Genomic DNA, 25083 nt, shown 5'->3' with positions numbered 1-25083 from the left:
CAGGATAAAACTATTTGTGAAGCCATGTGGTTTTGTGTATGTTTGTATATGTTACTGGTCTGTGACCTCCTGTGTTGCAGAAAAGCTTTCCTTGCGTGGGAGAGAATATGAATACATAGATGTATATATAAGTGCAGAAAGAATTGTCAAACATTTCAAACGCTGTGATATGATAGATTAGTTGCATGTGCTCTCACGTACACAAGCACTGTGTAAAAATGTCAGCAGTGGTCATGCACATAATATGCATTTATAACATAACTGCTCCATCCACAGGCTCATTTTTCACCTCTGGTGAATGTTCATGCTTAAGCCTGCCCTGCTCCTGCACACAGCCCCTTTGCCAGAAAACTTCCAGACAGAGTAAAAGTAGCTGTAAGAACAAATGGCTCTAACTGAAATCCTGAATGCAAAGATTGCTGGTTTTCTAAAATTACGGCTAATTGCAAGTTACTGCTTGTGGTCAGTATTACATTAAATTCTAATTTCTAATGCTTCCCTATTCAGAAGACACCAGGCTCCAGGCCACCATCAGGACAAGGACTCTGTACAGAGCATGCACTCCATCTCTGCAGCAGCACCCAGCTTCCTATATGGTTTTCCTGCAGATCAGGGTCAGATCTGGCCTCTTTAGCTCATGGGAAATCATGCAGGCTCCCTGCTGAAGGATGCATGTGCTGATTCCCTTTATCTGAATGCCAGCCACAATTTGTCATTTTTTTCCTCATTTTATGTAGTAATTAACAACTGTATTTGTGATTTTCTGCAAGCATTGCTTAGTTGTGGAGTTGCAGTGGTTGAGAAAGAAAATTCATCCAGTAAGAGTGAGGGTTTGGCCTATAACTAGTTGCAGGAATAAAGCAGAAAAACTCTTGATGGTGGTGTGCAAAGACTAGTTAAGAAACTCACAATGTTCCCTACAAACTGTAGGATTTCTCTCAGATTCCCTGCTAGCTTTGAATTTCTTACACTGGTTTTTCAGTTCTTTTAGCCAAACTGTATATGAAATAGCTGTATCTGTGTCCTTAACAATTTGCATATTCTTGGTTTCGTCACAAACCTCTTCTTTTATTTTCTAGGTGAAAGAAAGACAACGGTCTCTTGCACGAAGATTATGAACAAGAATATCAGTCTTGTGGACAACAAGAAGTGCAAATATTTAACAAAACCTGAACCACAGATCCGCAAGTGCAATGAACAGCCCTGCCAGACAAGGTAATAGTGATTTGGTTAAATTATAATATCTAGATGTAAAAGCCATGTAAAAGCAGTGGACTGCTTCTCGCAATGAACGGGCAGTAAATAATTCATTCAAAATGTATAATGCAAAATAAAGGGAAAACAGGAAGTCTGGAAAGTGTTTCTCAGAGTCCATAAGCACCCTGCCTGAATAAATTCTTATCCAGTAAAGCTGTTAATTCCCCTCCTCAGGAAGTATTCTCACAGACTGATCTGTGCTACAAAACTGAAATTTAAATGCTGTTTCTATAAAGACATATATGGGATTTAATCCCATATTCTTAAATAATTTTTTTTTTTTTATTTTATTTTTTTTTTTCGAAGCAAGGCTTTGTGTCTTTAAAGCTCTTGATAAACTCTGGGTACCCTAAATAGTAAATAAATAAAGAAATCAGTCCCTGTTAATCACTATTTTTACGCTAATTCAACTTGAAGTTTAGTGAGCTTCTCTTGCTCCTCTCTTTCATCTCTCCCCATGAGAGGAAAGTCCTTGTTTGTGGATCAACAAATAGGCTGAACTATACTCTGGTGGTTGAAAAGTACCCATCACCCCTGGTGTTCTAGCAGCTGAGCTGGCAGCCTGCTCCTTGCACTGGTTGACCAGGTCAGCACAGTGGCCCATTTCAGAGCCATATAGCTTAAAATTATGCATTAATTATGCAAAATTATTTGGCAGCTTAAAATTATGTGTTAAGGAGGTCCTCAAGAATTGCGTGTACTTTTAAAGCAAGTTTGAGCAAGTCCACGCCTTTCAAGGGAGGGGAAAGCAACTAGCAAGAGCTGGCTAGCATCCCCAGGAGTAAGCACTAGGATCAGCCTGCTGCAGTCATCTGGAGGACAGGTAGATGGCATTTTTAAACAAAATAATGCAAAATAAATTAAATGCAAATACACAAAATAATGCAAAATAAATTAAATGCAAATACTGTTGAAGAAAGTATGTAAAGTGAACTAGAAGACATAGCTTTCTTGGGAAGGATGAAGTACTGAAATTGATAAAATGTGAAGTATGATACATTTTAAGTAAGACAAAATCACTGACCTTTGGTCTTCCCCAAAATAGGGCATTATTTATACTTCATTATATGTATATTTGAGCAGAATTTTATTTTGTTTTATTAACACCTCTCTTCATTTAGTGGATAGAAATGGAATAATCTGATAATTTTTCAGAGGCATTGTCTACCATAAATTTTCAGTATTCTGTTTTTTTTCCAGCTTATTAAGTGAAAATTTTAAAACTTTGATAATTGATACACAGAGATGATGTGCTGAGAAATGTAGAAAGATTTAATGATCCAATTTTTTAAACACTGTAAATGATGATTACAAAATATTATTATCTTTCAACCAAAATGTTACCAAAGCATACACTTGCATAAATACTTATTTGCTATTGGCCTGTGAAGAAATATTTTAAAGTCTATTTCATCATCTTGACAGGTCATGATTTGTAAATTATACATCTGGACAGATAACAAAAAATCCTTAGTTAAGTTTAGGATTTTTTTTTTTTTTTTTCTACAAATGAATGACAGAAGGTTGAAAAAAATGTATTAAATCTGAATTTCCAAAAAACTCTCATTGCAAACTAAGTGTCCCGAAAAACTCTTGTGTTTTCAGGAGACAAAACTGTTTGATTTTGTAAGGGCACATGGCCATAATCTGGATCTACAGAACATCTGGGGAAAATTATGTTCTAGAACAATTGCTCTCTAGGTATGTGGTCTGTGCCAAACTGCATCAGCCTTCCTTGCTGTTGTGATTTAAACCATGCATCCTCTTAGGCCTTACTCTTAAGAACATGAAGAATTTTGGGCTTTTGTGCTTTTTCTGGGGCATTGAGTCTTTCACACTTGAGTGATTCTTTCTTGCAACAGAGTATTTTTTCAAGGAATGCTGGACTTTACATGCTTGGCATGTACTTGACACAGACAGACATACAGAGAATAACAGGCAGGCTGATCAGGGATCTGTCATCTTTAAAATGTATGTATATTTTGGAAGTTTTCTAATTGAAATAATTAGAGGAAAGTACTGTGAAAACATTGGTTAGTGGACTGGGGAAGGAATTTATATGTATATTAATACAATATAAAATGTAATAGATGTTAGATTCATAAATACTCCATTAGCAAAATGACAGTAAAAAGAGGCTGAAAATATGCAAGTGTGTCTTGGGTGTACAGACTTAGAATAGTATACAAGAGAATAAGATGTGATGGTATTTTTTCCCATCCCGATTTCATATTACTACATTGCCTGTGTTTCTTTGCAGATGGATGATGACAGAATGGACACCATGCTCGAGGACATGTGGAAAAGGAACCCAGAACAGACAAGTAGCCTGCACACAGCAGCTCAGGAATGGGACCCTGATCAGAGCCAGGGAGAGGGATTGTCTGGGGCCAAAGCCTGCTTCTGCACAGCGCTGTGAAGGCCAGGACTGCATGACAGTGTGGGAGGCAGGAGTCTGGTCTGAGGTGCTGCATTTATTTATACTCCATATACTCCAAATACTCATCGTCGTTATTTGTGCCTTGGTATTTTTTGGAAATCAGGGGTTTTTTTCAGCATCAAGTGGCACAGCTCAGCCTAATGATTTTCACAGTCCTCTTGCAATGTTTTGGCAAAGGGTTCAAGGGCTAGGAAAACCAGCTGTGTAGAGCTACTGCATTTTGCCTAGTTAATGTTGTGCAACAGTCTCTTCTGGCCAGTTCTCAAGCACGTATAATCAAGTATGTCCTGCCTGTAGTATTGAGTAACTAGGGGGAAATAGAATTAAGGAACCACTTATCACCTACAAGTCCTTGGGATGAGAGTGGAAACATTTGGGATGTACTTTTGTACCAAGGGATGTTGATCAGCAGATGGGTGATGCCATCCTGTTTCAGAGAGGCTTTGAGGGGAGCCTTTGGCAAAAAAAGTACATCTTCTTCCCTTCCTCTTTCTTATCTGCTCTTTTTCCAAAGCAACAGCAATAGGCAAATGGGCTTGTAAATAATACAATTTCACATATGTTGCACGTGAAGTATTGCTGTAAAATGTAATCATTGTTTAAAAAGCTTTATTTTTTTTTATAAATACATCTTTATATGTACTTGTCCATTTGGCTTTCTTCATAGTTGATTTTTTATTAAAATTAACTGGCCGTGGAGGAAGAAGAGTATTGTTCTCACTGCCATCTGGACAAGATGAAAGGATTATTTGGAACTTCTCCTTTCATTGAAAGAGTAAAGGCAATTCTGATTACCTCCCATACTAGAAGCTGTGCTGTGGATCCTTCTATGTTCAAAATACAAATAGCAGCTTCTGCATGTGGGTGCAGTCCCTTCTTTGAATAACTACTCAGCAGAACTACTTGATCCCCAAGCAAGAAAGAGCTAAAAAATAAAAAATTTTTCAAAGATGAAAAGCACATGGTAAGGTAGAGATAGGAGATATAAATACTAGCAGTTTCTGGTGTGGTACAGCAGTTTTATGATGCCAGACCTGGTTGTGAGAAGAAAGAGATGAGTAAAAGAAATACACTGATTGTTTAGTCAGTTTATTTTACTTCAGAGATGAGAAATGAGAGAGCATGTTTTTGTTGGAAGCAATAAATAGTTTTTGAAGAGCGAGGTATTTCCCATGACCATTCCTACTATCACCATTATGTAGGAAGCTAGCCATTACTGCTTCCTGTGGTTATAATCAGCTTGGCAGAGGAGAGTTTTGAACTGCAAGCAGTGGGATGATCAAAAGCAGTGATATTGTTTTGAGAAGGAAATGGCATCATTTTTGGCTGTGTAAATGGGAATGGTGGAAAAAACCCTTAGATTAGGACCTTCTGAGCAACTTGAAAAGAGCTTTCACATACTGACTATATTGTGACTTTGAATTTTCAAGTTCAGTCTGGATTCTTGCATAGTTTTGGAATATTTACTTTTTCCATTCTACATTTTTTTCCTCCTCCCAAAAAAGGCTGTTGGACACTAACAGAACTTTTCTTATTCCTATTAACATTATTTTGAGTTTCTTTCATTGTATTTCCTTTCTTTGGAAGAAGAAAGATTGCCTAATGCTTTTAGTGTAACATTTTGCATTCATTTATCATAACTTCTCAGATATTTTCTTATTCAAAAGCATATTTTGTCCTTAAGCAAGTGAGTTTTTATCTAATGTTAGGTAAAAATGAAACAATTATCCTTCTGTCCCATAAGGAATTTTTTGTTCAGTTTTTCTTTTTTAATAATCTAGTGCTGATGCTATTGAAGGTTGGAAGTTAAGAGATCAGTGAAGCTGTGAAATATTTATGCTGACCTGGGAGAAGTCATATGGAAGGGGATTAAATGGGGTAAGTGAATTTTGTAGAAATCTGAAAATACATTTTTTCCAACAGTGCTCTGTGAAGTGTGGTAAGGGAGTACGGCATCGGACTGTGAGGTGCACCAATCCACGCAAAAAATGTGTTTTGTCCACAAGACCTAAAGAAGCAGAGGACTGTGAGGACTATTCCAAATGCTATGTCTGGAGAATGGGAGACTGGTCTAAGGTGAGTCATCCTGGATACTAGTGCCTCCCAGCACCACACATTTTGCAAGTTGAGTTCTTAATAAGAATTACTCTTATCAAAAGTGTACAGATGTCCCAGCTGAGGGAACAAAAAGGCTATAAAAAAGAAAAACCTAAACTAGTAGTCACAGTGAGCCTACAATATAAATTAAAATCAGGAATATGAAGCAAATGTGAGATAAATCTTCAATATAATGCAAATTTGTATTATATTACTGTGTCAGTAGGCAGTCAGGCAGCTTCAGAAACTGCTGCCAGCTCCAACCTTACCATTCACATATTATGTTAATTTGTGTTTGCACATTTTATTTGTGGCTCCAATAAAGTACACCGTCCAGTCTTATACAGTAGCACCTTTAGCCTATTAAATCTCCACATAAACCATTTAGCATCTGGGAAGCATCAATTACTATTTCTCTTTTTTTTTATTATTGTTAGTATGGACACTCAACATAACTGTCATTGCATTTTTCCTTGGCATATGTGTTCTGAGAGGTGGACAAGCATAGGCTAAACAGTAACAAAAAATAGTGGTTAGATCTGAGATTGGCCTTCAATATCTGATACAATTTTGTAAATCTCCAAAGATGCTGAAATTCTGAAATTGAATCTTGTCAATGTTTTCTCAGACCACACTTTAGCAGAAAGATTGTAATCCTTTTTTATTTCCTCTGTTTCTCTTCATAACTTTGTGCACAACACTTTTACTTTCAGCACCTAACATTATTGCAGCATTTTTTTAACTTGCTTGTATGGAGAAGTATTTAATGTATTTTTAGTTGTCTTTCATGTGATGCAGGAGCTGGAAACAAGAACTAAAGCCAGCAGTGTATGGCTAGCCAGCCTTCCAAGAATTAGCTGCAAGTACTCTGTGAGTAACTAGCTACTTCAAAAGCACATAGTATAACTATTAATTTTTTTAAACAACAGAAGCAACTAACTTTCAGTAGCAGTATTACTTTTACAAGAAGATATGTTTGGCAATAACATTTAGTATTTCCATTTCTCTACTACATAACTACGGTTAAAACCTGCCTCGTTTAGCACTAGCACCAGTAGGAAGTAAACCATGGAGAAATGACCATCTGCTTTCTTAATTGAAGCAGTCATTCAAATTGGGATTGCTGAGGCTGTGTGGGTATGCTGAGACAGTTACACTGTGTTCCCAGTGCCCTCTGTAGCAAAGAACTTTATCCTCTCAGTACTTTTCACAAACAACCATGTCATAGATGAGTGTACAAAAACTTATATCTTCCTGTTTAAAATTTACTGGAAATTTTGTATTTCCTGCTCTCCTCCTAGAGTGAAAGTTGTAACACTCTCACCTAAACTGCACTTTGAACTTCAAAATTAGGACACGAGGAATTATGGAATTGGCAGAATCTTTTGCACAGTTAACATACAGTCTGACTGTGACTTGTGCAGCAGAGATTTTCCAAGATTTATACTAAAAAATAGATACCTTGATTTCTCTACAGAGACACAAGTTTAATTCAAAATATATTTCAAATGTCATTTTTTTTTTTCTCTGTTACTCTTCTGTTCTACTGAAGGAGTACATAGCAACATGAAGTCATGGCATACATGTTAATATGTCTGCAGTGGTGAGAGCAAATGAAAAGCTCAGATAAATGTTAATCTTTGCTGTGTTTTTTTCTAACCCAGAGGTTCAATGCAGCCTTCTGTGTTTGCAGCTTTTAGGATTGTTCTTGACATTGAAAGAAGTCTACTCCTTTGAGCTGAGCCAAGCTCTCTCTAGCTAATGCCAAGACTTGAAAAATTTAGATGACACTTCTCACACATTGAAACAAGAAGCCTAATGTCTTTACTAGCTTTACTCTTTCCTTTGAACTGCTAAGACATAATTTTAAATTAACCTTAAATTGCACTTCTACTGAAAAGATAACATGATTAATAATTATGGAGTGCTGTAATAAAGTTAATTTGTTTTATTGCTATGGTCACATAAAGATCAAATAATTTTTGAGCTCTATGTTTTAACAATACCAAGATCAAAGAAAATTTGACCAAAATTCCAAGCTCCAATAGATCAAGATCATGCTTAAAGGGCATGTCTATGGTACATTATGTAAGAAAATGTATATATTTTTTTCTGCTACTATCATACTCTTGAGACCACTGTCAGAATAAATGAAGCATGAGGAGCAGGATGAATTTTGGAACAGGGAATAATTTAGAAAGTGAGTATTGAGAATGGTAATTTAAAACTTTTATATAATATTATATCATTCACCAAAGAAAAATAGGATCAAAAATCTGGACAACAAACTAAAATTTAGGAGCAGCAATTTGTAAGATGAAGAAATATATAGTATGTGTCTATAGGAGATCAGAGAAGATAATGTGGCATAACTTGTAAAAAGATTGGAAAGAAGATATATTCTGTAGAAACAAAAGATGGAGCAGCATCAGAATTTCTAAATAGTGTCTATGGGATGCTGAGGAGTCAAATACGACATCTGGGGTAGTGGTCCCAATGGTTGTCATACAGTTCACTTTGTCTATACCCTGAAGAGGCAAAAATATGAAGTAAAGGTTAATCTCCTACTTTTTTTTTTTTCCACTGAGTCTGGAAGGGCATCTGAGGCAACTGCTTAGTTTTTACACCAATGAGTCCCAGAATTCGTGGCCTATTCCAAATTATTTATTTCAGAAAGTATATGCAGTTCACCCTAGAAAGTCTGTGTGTGTGTGTGTGTGTGTGTGTAGTCAGAGGAAGTCAAGTCTCCAGCTGTTACGGGGAGAGAGATTCACAGAGAGATCTACTGAGGGGTACAGAATGCAGATGTCAGTGATAAAGATTGTTTGCCTTCTGCTCCAATCAAAGAACATGTGTAAATGGAGAGAGGTAAATGCCCACAAAATTTTTATTAACTATTCAAGAGCACAGGATGTTCAACCTTAATTTTGTGTGCTTAAATATTTAAAAATACTCTAAATTTCCACAGCAAACAAACTCAGCTACTCTCCTCCAATTTAAAAAAAGGGATGATATTAATGTTATGATTTTACTGACAAGGGAATTATCCTTCCTTTTTTTTCCTTGGATCCCCATACAAAATTATTAAGCTCTTCTAGATTGTTGGAATGAAATAGTGCTGGCCATGAGTCAAAATATAACACTATCAGTAGTTTTATGGACAAAGCAATTATGCAATGTGAAATAATAGAAGTTAAAATGTAATCAAGTGAACTTTCATATTGACTTAAATATAATTAATTTGCAGCAAATGAGGTATGTCTTTGTTTCAGAAATGAAGCATGAGCAAATAATATGGAAGATGTCAATATAATGAAATTACATTCAGGGATTTTATACATTTCTAACCAGTTCTGTAATATTAACAATAGTAACAACTTATCTTTCATATAAAAGGTTTTTTTAGACCAATATACTGCAGAATTTTGGCTGGAATAAATATAATGTCATGTTAGTTTCTAGAAAAACAGAATGAGACCACCTTTCATAATAGAAGAAAACACTAATAAGACTGGAAAGGATTTTAAAAGTAGATATCACCTATTTTGCATGCACAGAAAATCAAATGTAAATCTGAAATTCTAGTATCTGTTTCACACTTAGAACTACTAAGATATCTTTGTTTGTTTTCTGCTTCAGACATCTTTAGGGTAAGAAGTTTGAGTCCAAATTGGATTAAAAATGTAATTATGAGTGTTTTGTTGTCTCTCAAGTTGCATTGTCTATAAGTGTGGTTACATTAGAAAATAATTAAGCTGTGGTATATCTTAATAGTTCCCATCAGGACTGAACCTTCCTAGGCTCAGAGAAAAACAAAGCACAAATGAACAAGAAACAAGAGAAGCAAACAGCTCCTGCCATCTTACTTGATGAGTAACATGATGGGAGAACTATATAATCAAATAAATAATGAAAGGGAAAAGAAAGAAAGAAAAAAAATTGAGCCAACTCATAATACATACTCTGTTTTTCCCTATGTGTCCTAGGAGAGGGTCTTAAGCAGAAGTTACCACCATTATGCATTACCTTTTATGTTTCCACCACAAAGTGAACAAGTTTGTTTCCAAAATGACCTTAACATGTAGTACAAGAGAAGGTTTAGTGCAGAAAGAAGGGTGCGTGTGCAGAAACCCAACCCCCATGGCCAGAGGAGGCTGCCTGGAAGATGGCAGCACGTAGTGAAGGCAAATGCTGCTCCGTGTTTAAATGTGTCTGCGCAACCACAGCCTTGCCACACAGCGTAGAGATGCTGCACAGTGCCACTTGAAGGAGCAGCACAGGGAAGAAGGAGCCTCACTTACACAACCACAGCTGGGAGACACTCTTGTGTCTCTGACACTGCCTGACAGAGAAAGAAAAGGGTAACACTCATGCCATGCATTCAGCAACTGAACAAAATTGTTTCGGACTCTGATGATTTTAAAAAGTGGTATCCAGGGAAGAAGGTTGAGATGTCTTCTATAGAGACACGAATCCGTAGTGAAAATATATATTTCTAAGTCATCTTCATAAACCTGAACAGTTAGAGAAAGTCTAGGAAAGTCCAAAAGAAATGAGATCTGAAATATCCTTGAACAAGCTAGGGTTTTTACTCCCTGGTAGTAGAAGTAAAATGATAAAAATGCTGCTAAAATAGGTAATTGATAACATTATAAATAAGTTTTGTTTTCTTTTACTTTTTAGCAATATTTCAGAATCAAATATTGTTGCTATTAGTATGCAGCCATTGACTTTGAATCTTTAGGCAGCTGTATAAATTTTCTGTGTGCTCCTTCCCACCAAATATTCTGTTGTTCTACCATCAGACTGAAACCTTCGCTATAAGCAAAGCAGCGAGGCTGCTATCTCTTGTACCAGATGTTGGCACTCTTTGAAATTGATAAGTGTGATTGACTGTGTGTAGTGACCCCTCAGAAGGCCAGATGAAGGAGAAAAGCTATGTCATGCACCACATGTCGTATTCCACAAATGCAGAAGTTACAGAGATTAGCATTTGCAGTTTTCCATCACTTCCTTTACTGCTAATGTCTTCCAAGTCGTTATAGTACAGTCTATACCTACATAGATACAAAATTCCAATTTTTTTCTGCTTTTGAGTTTTACAGTGCTAGGCTATGCATAACTGCTGCAGGGGATTCACATATGCACACATGTGCATAAAATATAGGTAATAAGTGAAGGAAGCCATTCTTGGGAATTGCTGAAGAGAAGTAATGTCCTTTATATGCTATGTGCTTTCCCAGAAATGCCTGCCAGTCTTTGTTGAAGACTCTGGGATCTTTGAACAGTGGATCTTCTGTAAGGCTGGTGTATATTTTCAGCAGATAGATAAATGGTCTGGTGCTCAGACTTGGTGGATTAGACATTCTTTTGCCTGGTGTATCTACATATCTAAGGTCATCTCTCTCTTTCCAAATTTTTTCTCAATGTCTCTGTTATCTACGAATGCATAACTCTTACAGCTGATTCCCTTGGGTTCTGTTACATTTATGTAATCCATTTTTGATTCTGGATCTAGCTGATTTTTGTTGGATTTTTTATTATTTCATGTTTCTTTTAGCTGTATTTCATGCAGCTTAAGAAAATACTGCCTCATCTATTCATTCTTGTGATAAACTTGATATTCTGTGAAATTCTTATGTTATCTCAAAATATTTAAAGTTTGGTTTTCATTATTTTATTTTAATCTATGAGGTTGTCACTTTTTTGGTGTTTTCTGATAGTTTATGATAAGGCAAAGGATGAAAATACTTTAAAAATATAAAAAATAACTGAACCTTGAAAAATTCATTTTAAATAATTGTTTCAGAGGCAAGCTTGAGCACAGTGACAACAAAATTATGGAGTTTTCAGTTTTAAAAGCAGTAAGGAGAGGGGGCAACAGAACTGCCACCTTGTACTTCCAGAGGGCAAACTTTGGCATGTTTAGAAGACTGACTGAGTCCCTTGAGATGTATTCTGGAATGACAGTGGAGTCCAGGAAAGCTAGACATTCTTCAAGAAAGAAATCTTAAAGGTGCAAGAATTGTCTGTCCCCTTGTGCTGAAAGATGTGCTGACTGTCTTGTTTGAACAGAGAGCTTTGGCTGTAACTTGGGTGGAAAAAAAGAGTTTATGACCTTTGGAAGAAGGGGCAGAAAATTCAGAAGCACTACAAGGATGTTGTGAGCTTATGCAGGAAGAAAATTAGAAGTCAAGGCGTAGCTAGAATTTAATCATCCTACTGCCATAAAAGACAACAAAAACCATGTTTATAAATATATGTCCAACAAAAGCGGAGAGCTAAGGAGACTCTCCATCCTTTATTGGATGCAAAGGAAAACATAGTGACAAAGGGTGAATAAAAGGCTGAGGTGCTTTTTATATCTTTACTTCAGTCTTTAGTATTAAGACCAGTTGTTCTGCAGGTGCCCGACCCCCTGAGCTGAAAGACAGGGATGGAAAATAGAACCAAACCCTCATAATGGAAAGGAAAAATGATCAGCGACCTGCTCCATCACTTAGATAACTCTGTGAGGGTAGATAGGATCCACAGGAGGATAGTGAGGAAGCTGGAAGCAGGATCCAGGGAACTTCTGGCCTGTCAGCTTGACCTCAGTGCTAGGGAAGGTCAGGAGCTGATCATCCTTTGTGATTTCGTATGGACGTGCTGAGCCTGCATGATCAGACCCAGTTAGCATGTGGGTTTATTAGAAGCAGTCCTTGGCTAACCTGATCTCCTTCTAAGACAGGGTTATCCACCTAGTGGATAAAGAAAACACTGTGGATGTTGTTCACCCAAGCCTAAGCCTTTGACACCGTCTCCCACAGCATTCTCCTGGAAAAGCTGGCAGCCCATGGCTTGGACATGTGGTCTCTTTGCTGAGTTAAGAAACTGAGTTAGAAACTTAACTCTTGCTGAGTTAAGAATTATCTGTATGGCTGGACACAGAGAGGAGTGGTGAATGAAATTGCATCCAGTTGGCAATTGGCCACTAAGAGTGGGCACTAGGGCTTAGTGTGGGACCAGTCCTGTTTGACATCTTGGTGATCTGGACAGGGGGATCAAGTGCACTCTCAGTGAGTTCACAGACAACATCAGTTTTAATGGGGATGTTGACTTGCTGAAGATAGAAAAGCTGTGCAAAGGGATCAGGACATGCTGAATTGGTGGGCTGAGGCCAGTGGTAAGAGCTTCCACAAGGCCAAGTGGTGGATTGTGTACTTGGATCACAACAACCCCAGGCAGTGCTCCAGGCTGGGGCAGAGTGTCTGGGAAGCTGTCTGGCTGAAAAGGACCAAAGGAGCTGGGGATGGTGGTCTACAGTGACTGAACACAAGCCAGCTGTGCTCAGGTGGCCAAGGAGGCCGATGGCATCCTGGTCTGTGGCAGCAATAGAGTGGCCAACAGGACCAGGGCAGGGATCATCCTCCTGTGCTTGGCACTGGTTAGACTGTTGAGTTTTGAGCCACTCACTGTAAGAAAGATATTGAAGAGTTGGAGCATGTCTAGAAAAGGGCAACAGAGATGGAGTCTAGAGTACAAGTCCTGTGAAGGGTAGCTGAGGGAGCTGGGGCTGTTTAGCCTGGAGGAAAGGAGGCACAGGGTAGACATTTTCTCTCTCTGCAACTCCCTCTGAGTTTGTAGTGAGGTGGATTCTGTCTCCTCTCCCATGTAACAAGTGATGGAATGTCAGGGAATGGCCTCAAGATGAGCCAGCAGAGGCTCAGATTGAATATTAGGGAAAAGTTCCTCAGCAAAAGGGTTATCAAGCATTAGAACAGACTGCCCAGGCAAATAGTGGAGTTGCCATGTACTTGCCTTACTTAGGGACGTGGTTTAGCTATGGACTTGGCAGTGTTGAGTTAATGATTTGCCTCAATGATCTTAAAGGTCTTTTCCAGCTTAATTGATTCTATGGTTTTATTGTTGTATTTCAGCTAAATAAAAGCCCTATGAGTTCAGTTTCATTGTAAACTCATAGGTTTCCTTATGTTTTGGTTTTTTAATATCTTTCATAGCGATTTAGATTAGTCACCTGCTATTTCAGATCTTCATTATTTAAACTTGGTAGATACAGTGAATGGCAGTAAAGTCATAATCAGGAAAGAACTCTTTAATTTATTTAACCTACTGGAAAAACTTGAAAGTGCTACATATTTAAAGGCCAGTGCTTAGTTCTATGTTGTACAGAAGAGCTTTTTGACATACGTTTCTTTGATTTCTGAAAAATAAATAGATAAAATAGAAATTTTTAAAAGAAAGTATTTTCTTGGAGGTTTCATTTTCCCTCATTTGAAATTTCCTTTGTGCCCTTAGTGGGTTCTGTGACCTGTCTTTTCATTAGAAATACTGTAATCCTTTAATTACTTCTTTGTGCTGTTGACTGTGCTTTTCCATGCAAGATTTTCTACTGAGCATCAGGCTAGCATTGTCATGTATGGTAATATAATTATATATTCAAAGGCTAATATTTCAATTTAATTTTAAGAATTTGTTTTCATCATTTCAGAATAACATCCTCAACTAATTTAATCAGAAGGATAAAGTAATTATATAATGAAATCTAACTGTTCCCAGATTCTTGTTTGGATTTATGATAGTCGTAATGAATGGATGGTCATCTCCTGCCAAAATACCATGCAATGATATCTCAGATATCAAAGTTTGAAATGTAAAAATGTTTTGTTCATTGCTAAGCACTAGTGCCAGTAATATATCCATGTGTGAGTCAGCACAGGCAGGCATCTGGGACAACCACAAATCCACAGCTAAAATTTATTTCTGTTTCCTCGCTAACAGGGGATCCCTACAGCAGTGCCCAGGAAGAGGTGCACAAACAAGGTTAAAACTTTTAAAATCCACCAGTATATCAAATACTATTTAGCAGTGTGTCTAAAGACCTAAATGAGAATAAATAACTATTTAATGCATACTTAAATTGCCTTAAAATTTGAATGTGTTTTGGTATTAAATTTAGATCTATAGAAGGTGTAACTACAAAATTTAAAATGGTGTGTACATACATTTGGGCACATAGAGGAACTTGGCTTTCTAGATCTGTTATGGTACTACAGGATTTGTCCATGCTTTGATATAGGTCATGAATGATGAGAGAAAAATGCTGATACCTTCCATGATATCAAGGGGAAATGTCAGGCTGTAGTAGAGCCTGAGATTTTTCATGGATTTGGACTCCAGGTTGTCTATAACAGAAAAAACTGTTATTTTGTCATTGGAATAATCCCGGTTTTTAAACCATTAAGTGGGTGATTGTGTTTTATTAATTCTCCCAAGAAAAAAAATTGGGCAGTGGAACCTGAGTTTCACATGGAGACAAAGAATTTTCCACTTCCAAGCTAAGTCCAGAGAGCCCATTCAAATTCAAGCCTATCCAACTCCACTATTGATTCAGAGTAGATAGGCAATAATATTCTGAAGAATAGATACATATATACTGGCCTAGAAAAAATAAATTTCCTTTTTTCTAATCTGCTCAGAAACTTGCAGTTGCTTCTTGTCTTCATACCAAATGTAGTTTTGTCTCCCCTGCCAAACAACCAAATTGTTCTACATGGGGCCTTAAAAAGTATTCAGGGAAAAAAAAATACAAGAAAAAAAAAAAAGAGAAAACAAAAGTTCAAATTCTTGAGATGAGATGATGAGGATTTCTTCTATGGGAACCCTATCTCTAGTTTATCAAGGGAACTGGACCTCTATCTGTCCTAATTTAAAATCTTTTTTTTTTTTTTAATCTTGTATCTTCTTACCCTGGAAATAAGAGCTATAAACAAAAAAATGGAGGGGCGGCAGGCAGAAGGAGAAAAAAGAAGAAAGAATACAAAATAAAATAAATAGGCATAACTCAAACTTGCTAAGCTTAGAAGAGACCAACAGCAGATACTTTTCTAGCTCAACTTAGCACAAGTTCTGAATTTTAAATTTGGCATACTGAGGTGTTGGGTGTGTCAGAAATGAGAGAGGCAGAAAGACCTTCCTGGAAATGATGCATGTGAGAACTCAGACTCCATCTTATGCTTGTATCTGTCAGTCCCTCTTTTTGCTGCACTATTCAGAAGTGCCTTTATGAACAAAACGAAGCAAAACAAAACAAAATAAACCAAATAAAAACATAACAAAAAAACCCTCACAAACTTAAATAAGCTGCAGATTATTTGCTTGATTTAGGTAATCTTTAAGAATATTGCCAAACTCAGGAAGAAGACTTTACTCAAAAAAAATGCTCCACATTATCTACTGCCTGCCTTCAAATGCAAGCTTCATAAAAGACAAAACAGAAGAAGATTTTGCAAGTATGTTAGCAAATATGAATCCTGTTGCTAAAGTCTGATTGCTTGCTATTCTTGTTTCACACTCACTTCATGAAAAGGTTGAAACCTCTTAAAAGCTGGAACTGATGATCCTATACATAAATGATTAGGAATGCTCTGCTAATAATTTCCAGTAAAACTCATCACTGAGTTTCCTTAGAGGCACGTCAGCCTGCTTTGGATGCTACTTAGACTTGTAAAACCTTTTATTGAGCAGTCCACTTATTCTCAAAAATAAATTGTCCAAGTCAATTCTGTTAATACTGTCACAGATTGGCTTTTTCATTGTGGATTGTATCAGCCTCTTCAGTGATTGCCTGTTGTCTTGGCAAAAAGACACATTTTGACCGTTACTGTCTGCCAGTGACAATTTTTCCCTTAATTTAGGAATTCCTACTTCTCATGAAGGCCAGCTGGAAGCAGCTAACATATTACAGCAACTTCCTCAGCTGTTGGCCTTGGGAATATGTATTCTCTCCAGAATATACATCTTTGGCAGGGAACAGAAAGAAGGAATCTTGGGTAGCGGGTGTGCATGCCAAGTGCAAGAATTGTTATATTTAACACCTAGGTTTCTGTCCTTGAAATTATATCTAAAAGAAGTTCAAAAGTTGGACAAATGTCAAACAGGGTGGTAGGATTTTTTTTTTTTTTAAGGAAAAAAGGATTAAAAAAAATAGTTAACTGTCTTTACACAGGAATTTTTTTGTAATCTTTAACAAGAATGTTTTACATGTCTTGCTGCTTGAATGGTTTTACAGTACCTTTAGGACTGTGTCCAAGATGCACAGATTAACAGCCATATAAAAAAACCCCTCTGGCTGTGTACTGGAACATTTAGTCTAAATCTACAAATACAGTTGTCCTACAGGAATTTTTTGCTAATCAGCTACATGGCCTTAAAGTATAGGTCATCTGAAAGGGAAAAGTAAAATGTAATCAACCTCTACAAAAATAAAGTACTGCATGTGCAAGACTGACATGGGAGATAGAGTGTGTGGGAATAAGAACTATATAAATGTATTCTTCATTCACTAATAATAAAAGCTGTGGGTTTAAATTAACATGAAACCTGTTGAATTAATGAAATTGCTACATATTGGTTGGGAGTGGGCATTTTCTGTAAATCATATATATATATATATATATATATATATATACAACAGTTTTGACAGTTAAATTTATTTATGATTAAATTTACTGATTAATGTGTAAAAATGAAAATATTTTTTATTTCTTTGAAATTGAAAGCTTTGTTAGAATTTTAAACATGTGAAGTCTGGAAATACACAGAACCTATACAGCTCCAACTACATTCCATAAACACTACCTAAAACGTGACAGGTATTTACCTCAGACTGAATATTTGCAGTGAGAGAAATCCAAAGGTGAGGCAGGTTTGGGAGGCAGTTTTGGAAGAGTCTGCTTCAGCTTGAATGTACACGTGCATATACAGTAAAATGAGTTTCAAGATGAGGGTCAGAGATGTTGCTCTGAAGGTGCATCTAGCTGATCTGCAGAACTGAGGTGTCTCCTAATGAAGTTAGAACAGGATAAACAAGAAAAATATGAGTTACTTTTACTCTCCAATATTCAGTGGCTCCTCTCAGTTACAGCAGCAGTTGGCTGATGTGTCTGCAAGACAAACTCACATTTAAGACATGGACATCAGGGATACAGAAACCTCACTGTTTGTCTGTGTAGCTAGCAAGTGCACTGCTAAATGCCCGAAGCTTTCCCTATTTCATGCTATTTTAAATATAAACTAACATAGCTAATAGCTAATATGAGATTTTATGGTAAAAAGATTTTTTTTCTGGCTTCCAGTTGGTAGGCTTCTTAATATAAAACTCAGACACCACTGCTGCTGCTGCTGCTATGTGAACATAGAAGAGCACAGCATGCTTATCGGATACCTAATTGATATTAAAACCCTAGGTGTTTGGGAAAATCTTGCTTTACTTGCATGTTGGGTTTAAAAGTTTTGGCTTGCAAATCACTGAGGTAGCCCTGTTTCTTCCCAATGTTCCACAAGCATCTTACAAGACTGAGTAAGTTCCCATTTTTTTTTAAATAAAAATAAATGCAATGTTAAAATTTAGTACATTTCTGTAAAAATAAAAGAACATAGAGCACAAATGGCTCTATTCCCTGCCTTGCCACATATGAACTGAGACATTTCATTTAATCATCCTTTGATGTCAGTTTCTAAAATTGTGATATTAGTAAGTAGGTCAAGACTAAAATCATTTGTTTGCAAAATCTCTACATCTTGGGATGGAAAACTAAATTGTATTGCTTCATAACACTGGAATATCTCACCAAGGCCAGTGGAGGCTAAGTTATTTAAAGGATATTAATTAACCATACTAAAATCTTGACAGATTCTACATAGAAATTCAGACCTAAACACTGATTAGCTGAGAGATTTGTCTGCTTGTTGCTTGTTGTGTCAGTTGTAGTCACAAAACTTTCAAGCCAGAGCTCATTTAAATGTAGAGAAGATGTGACTGCTGCCGGAGTACTCTTCACAGAGGCACCTGCCTACATGAATTGTTTGGCATTACCAATTAGCAGATAAACCATTGGAGCCCATTTTGTTAGGAAAAGACTAGTGTTTTTCAAATCCCATTCTCCCCTCCAGTATTCCAGGTGGCTCGATTGCACCCACTCACTCTAGAATGACCAAAGGACAGAGAAATGATCTTTGGAGATCATACATATTTATTAATATTAGCTTCATCATATCACCTGCATTTTCCTTTTACTCTCACATTTGTTTTCTCTTTATGTTTTGTTGTTTTAGTTTTGTCGCTTTTTTTCACCTTTTTAAATTTTGCTTCTCCATTGTCTCAATTTTAACTTCATCAAAATATTGAAAAATTAGTATCTCTGAAACTATGATGAGAAGAATTTAAGGAGTGGTCAGAATTTTGTCAAAATTAAAATCTATGTTCCATCTGCTATTGGAGATAAAATGCATGTAGGTATATGTGTGTTTTTACATGTTTACCATGTGCATAATGTTGGCTATTGTAGGAATTCAGATTCTTTTTAGCTGCACAGAGATAAGGCAGAGAATTCAAAAAGTGAGTTCTGTTGAGAAACTTCTCATCTAATTATACAGCAGCATGCTAGATTTGATAGCATACTTTGAAAATAATTCAGTAGTAACTCATTTACCTCCTATAAACCATGTATTTGTTCACAGTGCTAAACTGTGGTTGATATCTCTACATGCCTTGGCTCATGGAGGCTGCATCTGATTAATTCGGCAAGATAGAGTTCTCTATCGGCTTATTGAGAACAGAAGCAAAATCAAGTCCACTTGCTGCCTTTATAAAATACCAGTGTTTGATTTCATGTGGTTACAAGTTCAGTCCCTTGTGAAAACATCCAAGCGTATATCCTAATCTCTTGCACCTCTCATGGAGTTTTATGGATACCAAAGGAATCTCCCTTCTCTTGATGCACATACTGGGGGCACAAGCCCTCTATTTCCCATTCAACACATGTAAATCTTTCTTCCAGGTTAAATGGTTAAAATGTCACTTAAATGCACATAGATAACCAAACCAAAGAGTAAAAGTTTGTTTAGTGTTTCATATAGTCAAGGTTTATTCATCATTTGAAGAAAGCTATATTTCTTCATCTCCATCTTGAGACAGGATGGTGGGGAAACATTTTTTGTTATAGCACCTTCTCCTTGTCTTTCTTATTTCAGTTTTTTTTCCAGCTGCTTCTTGAAGCCTCCCAAGGAAATATATTCTCAGTATTTATGTAATAAAAATTATTTGGAAAAACATTTTTTGGGATTATGTGGCAAAATTTGCAGCCTGAGCTCTTACATTATTCATTACAAGAAACTAATCAATATTGAAGATGTTCTATACGGAAAATTTCTGTAAAACTTGGTGAAATTTCTGGTATTTGAGTCAAAGTCATTAGAGTCTAGGAGAAAATTCCAAGATGTAATTTTTAATAGATTTGGAGTTAAAGCAATAGCATGTGTGTGAAATGGACAGAAAAGTAATTCACGTCCTATGAAATTCTGTTCACAAAAAGTCAGAAAATGCTAAAGCATTTTTTGGTTTGTTTTTTTTTGTTTGTTTTTTTGTTTGGAATAGGTTTTGTAAGCATCTGTGCAGCACTGTCCAAGTTTTCACTCTAATATATTATGGTACTGTGATAGAAGTAAAAATTTACCATTGTTACAGTGCTCAGTTGTTTTAGTTTCTTACCCTATTCTCTGTGGCAACAAGATGTCAAGACTAATTAAAGGCCAGGCATCATGTTTCACACTGTGTGTTTTATTTGTGAGACACGTGAAAACATGAAGATGTGATGCAAAGACAGGAGGCATGAACTGTGCTCAGCAGAAAGAGCACTTTTGCTGTGGTTAACTAATAGCTTTATTAAAAATTATTCTCTCTGCTAGTATCTGTGAATGTCTTTACCATCACTTTAACTTCTAATAAGAGTAAATTTGTATATAGATACAAGAGAGTAAACTTTGCTTTATCCAGGCACATTTCTGTATTTGAGTTTCATCACAGGCTCTGTAAAATGGACTTGGACAGCAGTAGGATGCTGGAGTGAGTCCTCCAATTAATACTATTAATTAATTTGTGCTTTTAAAATTGATTTTCATTTAGCTAATGGAATAGAATTCAGGAATTTTGGAATGCTGACATCTGAAGAAGCAGCCACCCACTTCACATGGACTGGCATTTCATGTTCCTGATTACCAGCAAAAATACCTTTCCAATCAATGTTTCTTCTGTGTGTTCCAGTGCTCTGTCACCTGTGGCAAAGGAATGCAATCTCGAGTCATCCAGTGCATGCACAAGATCACGGGAAGGCATGGCAATGAATGCTTTTCTTCAGAAAAGCCTGCAGCCTACAGACCCTGTCATCTCCATCCCTGCAATGAGAAAATTAATGTTAATACAATAACATCACCCAGGTTGGGTAAGCAGTCAAAGATGACAAATCGCTTTTCAGATATTTCTCTCCATACAGTTATGATGACCCCAGTTTAGAAACAGTAGTCAGGAGGTATTCAGGAGATTTAAATTCTATGCAGAAACTGGTCTTCCTGCCTCAGGTTTTGAGTATATACATCAGAGACTATAACTAAGAATGGTGAAGGGTTTTGTTATCCAAGGAAGGACCTTATTATGAGACTGTTTCTATTTAAAAATGTTGCAAACTGTGTTCTCTTGGTATTTGTGAGATTTGTGCTTTAAATACTAACAGCTCTTTCCACTTGTCTTTAGTTCAAATTAACATCTATGTCTGATGTATTAGGATGTGTGAAGGAAAATTACTTTGAATGAAGAGATTTTCTGTACCTGGCAGAACTCAGGTCTCTTCTGTTCTTAAAGAAATTATGTTATTTTGTAACTACAGAACTGTTAATTCTGGTAGTTTTTCTTTAATAGTGCATTGTTGATGATGATTACCATTAGTTGCCCTAATCATTCATATGCATCTTGAGGATGATGGGACTATTCAAAGGCTTGCTGTAAGACAGCACACTCTTTCCAGCTGATTTTCCAGAGCCCTTGTTAAGATAAACCCTCCTGTCCAATAGATTACTTCCACATGGAAAACAAGACTGGCATTTCAGATTGTGTGCAATACTTCTTTTAAGGCAGTGAAGTATATTTCTCTTTTAGGTTTTTAACCTTTGAACATTCCTGCGCAGTAGTCATCATTGCAATTTGCTGTTGCTTATGGTCCTTGACTTGCTATTTCACTGTTTGAATGTTCCTTCCCTTTGTAATTTATCTTTCTTTGTCCAGCTGGTCTCTCAGAAGCAAGATGCCATCTCCCCAAAATTGATGATTTTCCTCTGGTGAGGTTACATAAGAGGCTTTTTGTCACGGAATAAAGTGAATCAGAAAGAGTCACACAAAAAATACAGTGTCAATTAAAATTCGACAATGTGAAGTGCAAAAAAAAAAGATGGGGCTATGTTGTCCTCATGGCATGGATTATGTAGGACTGATATTATTAATCTACAAGTCAGTGTCATCCAGCATGGAGTCAGAATCCAATCCAGTAGAAACTTTTACATCTCTGAAATACATAATGCAATGCTTCTCTTCAATATATTGATAATTTTGTCCTCCAATTCCATTCATATCATGCAGCAGAGATTTTTTTGATTTGGGAGTAGGGCTGGTGAAAGCTGATGGGGATTGTGCCATCAGCGCTTTTACAAATTTCTCTTCTGTTAGCATAGGAGATTAACTCAAATCTGAGAATTACTTCTTTTGTCAGTGTTTTTGATGGGTTTTGGACAGTATCTTGTTCTTGTGCCCTGTTTTTGACTGGGTTCCCATTTTAATTCCATGTACATACTACATACTAGATATGGAAGTACCTAGTTATACTTGATGTGTACAACTAAATGTGAAAAGCTCCAACTTCAGTAGCACGGTCCTTCCATAAGCTGTGTAAAGAGGCTTTCATAAGTGAAACAAGGCAGAAAGGTGAGCTCCACTTACTCATGAGACGACAGCTGCATGACATTAAAATAATTAAGTTTGATGCAACTTAATCCAATTTGTAAATAAAGCTGGCCTTAAAAATGTTTGATGTTGAATATGTTGACAGCAGGAGGACAAGGGGAATTCCTTCTTTTGTTGAATATCTACATCTCTAAAGCTTTCTCTTTCCCAGATACACTTTTTATGTCCTTGTCTCTTTTGGTACATGATTCTTCACTAGTAAAGGCAGCAGTAATGTATATTTGATTTTGCTGTTGTTGTTTCACAGCTGCTTTGACATTCAAGTGCCTAGGAGACCAGTGGCCTGTGTACTGCAGAGTGATAAGAGAGAAGAACCTCTGTCAAGACATGAGGTGGTATCAGCGATGCTGTGAGACGTGCAGGGACTTTTACGCGCAAAAAATGCAACAGAAGAGCTGACCTCAGTCAGACTGGCTGGCTCTCAGCTCTTTGCAATCTTATTATTTATAAACACACACACACACACACACACACACACACAGGCTTTTCCAGACCAAATATTATCAGATTACATATAATTTAATCAAATTAATTTATTTTTGCCTGCAGACATCATTAATGGTTTTGGTTAAACAGCCAATGTTTTTTATCTTCTGACATTTTCATAATTAATTTTTATATGAACACTTTTGGATACATTTATCAGAATTTTTAAAAAATAGTAACTAGTATTTTAAATGTTTATTTTCAGTAAGGCCATCTGTTGCAAAAAAAAAAGTCATGTTATCTTGAATTTATTTTAATTTAGCTGAATAGTTTTGTTGTATATGGAAATAAAGTTCTTTTTAATTTTATTATATTTTTGGCATTTGGAGTCAGAATGAGCTTGTGTTTTTTGCAACAGATGTCAAAGTGAACAAGCTAACATTATTAAACAGGTTATTACAGAATGTATTGTGAAATTAGTTCATTTGATTTAGAAACATACTGAAGGGGATATTCTACTGTAACTTATATTATAAACAAGAAAATTAAAATAGCTAAGTAGAGATTTTGATCATTCTCATGGACACATACTTGAACACAAGTATTAAATCAATGAAACACTGTAGAGATTTACACTGAATCACTGTTGCACTGTTTGAGGTAGTGTAGAGAAATGCAGTCCTAGAACTTGTACCATCCTATGAATCCACGTCTGTAGTGTTTTAATATGTCACTTAATTTTTTAAAGTTTTGAAACAAAAAACCCATGCCCCTCTATACCTTTGTGTGTCCTTTTTCAGATTTACAAATGGAAGTGTCCTTTCTCCTGCCACTTGTATGGCTTAAACATTCTCAGTTCTCTGTTGATAATTTAGAAAATAGCTTTGTAATACTACTTTAGTTTTATCTTTGACTAATGAAAAAGTCTTTATAAAATTAAATGTTTTACAGTTTTGTGAAACATTATGAAAACAGCTAAGATTTTCCTTATGAGAAAATACTGTACATGATTCACATGATTTTTACGTTTTCAATAAAAAGTAAAGCTCCTTTTGCTCTTTGCTTTTTTCTTTTTTTGTGTGTGTGTCTGGGTCTGGTAGTTTAATCCATCGAGCCCTGCATGGCAGCAGGTACAGCTAGAGTACAAGTGCCTTCTGCCTCTTGACTTAGGCACCACTCTGCAGCTGCAGACAGACATGTCACTCTGTGAGCCTCGATATAGATATGGAAAGTTGAGAATAACAAATTAGCATTTTGTGGAGAGGCAGGTGTTTATCTCAGGTGAGTCCTGTAACTGCTGAACTTGGCACGTGCGCAGCAGTGGGTCTTCTGCCCGCATTTTGTGATGCAAGTCTTTAAGTGTGTTCTTAAAATATGTAGGAGAGCAATCCTGAAGGCAAGACAGCTGGAGAAATAAGCCAGAAAAGCATATTTACTACTCGAAGCAAAAAAGGAAATGCAGCTTTATTTAAGTGAGCGTTGCTTTTCCTTCTCTGCAAAGAGACTAGTGTATAGATGTGACACACACTCTCCACAGATAACCACAGATACCCACAGACACCCACAGACAATAAACTGAGGCCCCCAGTTAGGACTGTGATTCTGTCCAGGAAAAATACTTAGATGCACTCTTAACTACCATTGAAATCAACATCTGTACTAGCAAAATCTTTAGTTTGGCCTCTTACTGCTCTGTATTTGAAAACTGCAACTTTAATGAGGTGCTAGGTGATTTTAAATAAAATACCTTCTGGTTTGGAAAAGTAAAAAAAAAAGAAAGAAAAATAATGCTGACATCATGGAATGTTATATTTTGTATAATTAAAAAGTTTCAATGCACAGAAAATTCAGTTGCTTTGGGGCATAATTACTTAAAGTCACAGAGGCACGTTTAAAAGTCTAATAGAATTATTGTAGTTGTCAGGCAAAAGAAGCAATTATTATTTTAAATTTTCTTCATACTTAGCACCAGATCTTGGCAATACTCCTGCACACACTTGAATCACAATTGAAA

General features: G+C 36.5%; 1 protein-coding gene across 3 annotated transcripts in view; it reads left to right on the top strand.

Moving 5' to 3' along the window:
• Positions 1-24125, top strand: part of ADAMTS19 (ADAM metallopeptidase with thrombospondin type 1 motif 19) — a 126606-nt gene extending 102481 nt beyond the window's left edge. For 2 of the 3 annotated variants that reach the window (XM_031507285.3, XM_085567614.1), the window contains 5 exons: positions 1080-1215; positions 3518-3722; positions 5621-5773; positions 20898-21075; positions 22891-24125. In XM_031507285.3, coding sequence (XP_031363145.2) covers positions 1080-1215; positions 3518-3722; positions 5621-5773; positions 20898-21075; positions 22891-23042 — 824 coding nt within the window. In that variant the 3' untranslated portion in view covers positions 23043-24125. Of the gene's footprint in view, positions 1-1079; positions 1216-3517; positions 3723-5620; positions 5774-6592; positions 6801-20897; positions 21076-22890 lie in introns of those variants that run through there. The other variant, XM_085567615.1, reaches the window with a different exon arrangement.
• The last annotated feature ends 958 nt before the right edge of the window (positions 24126-25083 follow it).

The sequence above is a fragment of the Lonchura striata genome, chromosome Z (genome assembly GCF_050655825.1).
Source record: "Lonchura striata isolate lonStrDom1 chromosome Z, ASM5065582v1, whole genome shotgun sequence".
Classification (NCBI taxonomy): domain Eukaryota; kingdom Metazoa; phylum Chordata; class Aves; order Passeriformes; family Estrildidae; genus Lonchura; species Lonchura striata.
Note: the sequence above shows the minus strand (reverse complement) of the source record. Positions and strands in the feature narration are given on the sequence as shown.